The sequence below is a fragment of the Cariama cristata genome, unplaced genomic scaffold (genome assembly GCF_000690535.1).
Source record: "Cariama cristata isolate BGI_N322 unplaced genomic scaffold, ASM69053v1 scaffold33020, whole genome shotgun sequence".
In the NCBI taxonomy this organism is placed as follows: domain Eukaryota; kingdom Metazoa; phylum Chordata; class Aves; order Cariamiformes; family Cariamidae; genus Cariama; species Cariama cristata.
The window spans coordinates 1-2,362 of NW_009593505.1; the positions used below are offsets into that span (position 1 = coordinate 1).

Consider the following 2,362-nt stretch of genomic DNA (forward strand, 5'->3'; position numbering starts at 1 on the left):
GTCAGCGGGGCGGGGGGCGAGGGCGCAGGTACGCTTCTCGGGCAGAGTGTAAGTCTTGGCCGGTAGGTACTTGCTGAAGGGAAGAACACGGGTGCTCACCCTGCTCGGTGTCCCTCTCTCCAGCTATGGCTTCTCCGGAGGCCTCCGAAACATCCTTCTTCAGCCTGAGTGGTGTAAGAGAGCGCATGTGGGAGAAGAAGAAGGGCGCCTTGAGGACTGCGAAGTTGAATGCCTCGCTTGCATCAAAAATCAAAACGAAAATCATTAGTGAGTGTATTTTTCCTTGCAGCCTGTGTGGAGGGTGGCGGGTACGTTGGCTTATAACTGTGTTTGTGGCCGTGGCGGGGGGCGACAGTCTCTTACCCAGAGCTTGTATCTAATAGCTGCTTCTCTGCCTGTGGGTATCTAGTGAATTGAGTACCCTGCAAGAGAGTTGTCAAGTGCCACTTGAGGTGCCCAAAGGTGTCTCAGGTTTCTGTGACTGACAGGTTTAATGCAAAACCTTTGGAGCAGCAGCTGGGGGCATCACAGGCTGCTCGGCAGCACCTCAGATGGCATTAGACAGCTGCGTCTGGGTAACTGAGTCCTCAGGGTCCGAACAGCAAAACTAAGAGGTGTGGAAAGTATTTTAGTGTATATGTAATCCTGTGCAGAAGGTAGCCCAATTATGATTTGTTTTTGTGGGGGAAATAATGCAATTATAGTGCTTGAGATAATTTGGATTACCTTGAAAAAGTTAGATATTTCTGTTACTGTATTTGTTTTGAAATTGGGAAGGATGGATCTAAATCTACTTAAGGGCTACTACAGAAGAAAGTAGGTTTTTCTCCCTTTTTTTTGCTGGAGATGAGGACTTGGAGCTATAGGTGATTTGTTCAAAGTCGGAAGCATATCTTTCTAAACTCAGCACCTGAACCATGCCAACATTCATTAAGAATTGAAGCAGTAGCTTGCTGACTGAGCATGACCCACTGAGGATGGAGAGGGTGTCTGTCTGAAGTGTTGCAGAAAAGTTTTTCCTGCTGTTCTCTGGAGACTTCTGTTGCTGGAAGGAATTATACTGCTGACTTTATGTGGGGGTTATTGAGTTGTAGAGATCTGGGTTTGAGGGAGGCTATTTCGGGAAGAGGAAGATGTACTATGAGGGAGGAGACATGGATGAGACCTTGGATGCTGATTCTGTGCAATACTTCTCTATCCCTTACAGACAACTCCTCCACTATTAAAGTCTCCCTAAAGCACAACAATAAAGCGCTGGCCCTAGCTCTCAATGCAGAGAAAGCCAATGCACAGCGGCTCACCCAGGAGAAGACCATCTTACAGAAGGAGGTGGAGCAGTGCCACTTCCAGAATGCTGTGCTGCGGCACAAGCTCTCCTTCCTGGTATGGCACTAAGTGTGGCTGGCATGGGGAGGGGCGGTGGACAAGGTATGCAGCACTAGCATCTCAGGCTTGGGAGGAGTGAGCTGTCACTGATTGTCCATACTCTCTGCATATGAAAAATGTCACCATTCATTTGCTTGCTCTTTATTCCAAGCTGTACTCTCCCCAGAACTTGCCTTGCTCGGGCTAGCAGCATCCTTGTTGGAATAGATGTTTTGATTTAATGTCTTTATGGTTTCTCTCTTTTTATTACCTCAACATAGAATAACACCTTGAAAGAACTTGAAAACCTTATGGCTGCAGTTAAGATGGCCCGGCTGTCTGAGGTAAACCACAGGAAACGTGAGCACGCTGCTTTTGGAAGGGGGCTGTGTTTGTCCCTGTCTTTTGCTTTGTGTTGCCTGCTGACTTCAGTGTTTGATGCTTCAACTGTTTTTCTTTGCTTGCTTGAATTGTACTGGCTGCATCCTTGTTTTTAGCTTGGTGTTAATGATTTCCAGGGTAAGTCCTTCTGTAGGAAAGGCTACAGTTCTAAACTGCCTTCCTCTGAGTCACTGGCTGTATTGGCCAGTAGGCTCTTCTGCTATGACAGAGTATGACTTCTTTTCAATTTCTTTTTTTAAGTGTTGCCATGGAAACTTGGGATAGGGGATAGGACACTTTCCATGTGTCCTGTCTCATGGGTGGGTGGGAAAATATTCCTCCTTCCTAGTCTCAGATTATTTGAACTAGTTTAACTTCATCCTTAAGCCTGTGGATGCAGAATCTGACTCTGCTGCAATTTATTCCATAATGTGTGCAATTTTATATGGGACAGGGTCACCGGCAGTATTTGACATACTTTCCAGGGTGAAACTGACCTTCTGCTGTTTCTGTGCAGGAGGCTGCACAGGGGATTGCAAGAGCTTTAAACCACCCTTCTATTTCCCTGCTTTCCAGTTCCATACAAGTTCTGCATCCTTGTCCAATGGCCAGAAGA

General features: G+C 46.7%; 1 protein-coding gene across 1 annotated transcript in view; it reads left to right on the forward strand.

Annotated features, from left to right (window-relative positions):
• Positions 1-125: 125 nt before the first annotated feature.
• The window catches only part of LOC104157357 (shugoshin-like 2), a 3,375-nt gene continuing 1,138 nt past the window's right edge, over positions 126-2,362 (forward strand). Inside the window, 4 exon segments of the mRNA XM_009694660.1 lie at positions 126-267; positions 1,208-1,383; positions 1,647-1,709; positions 2,323-2,361. Of these exon segments, the coding sequence (XP_009692962.1) occupies positions 126-267; positions 1,208-1,383; positions 1,647-1,709; positions 2,323-2,361 (420 nt within the window).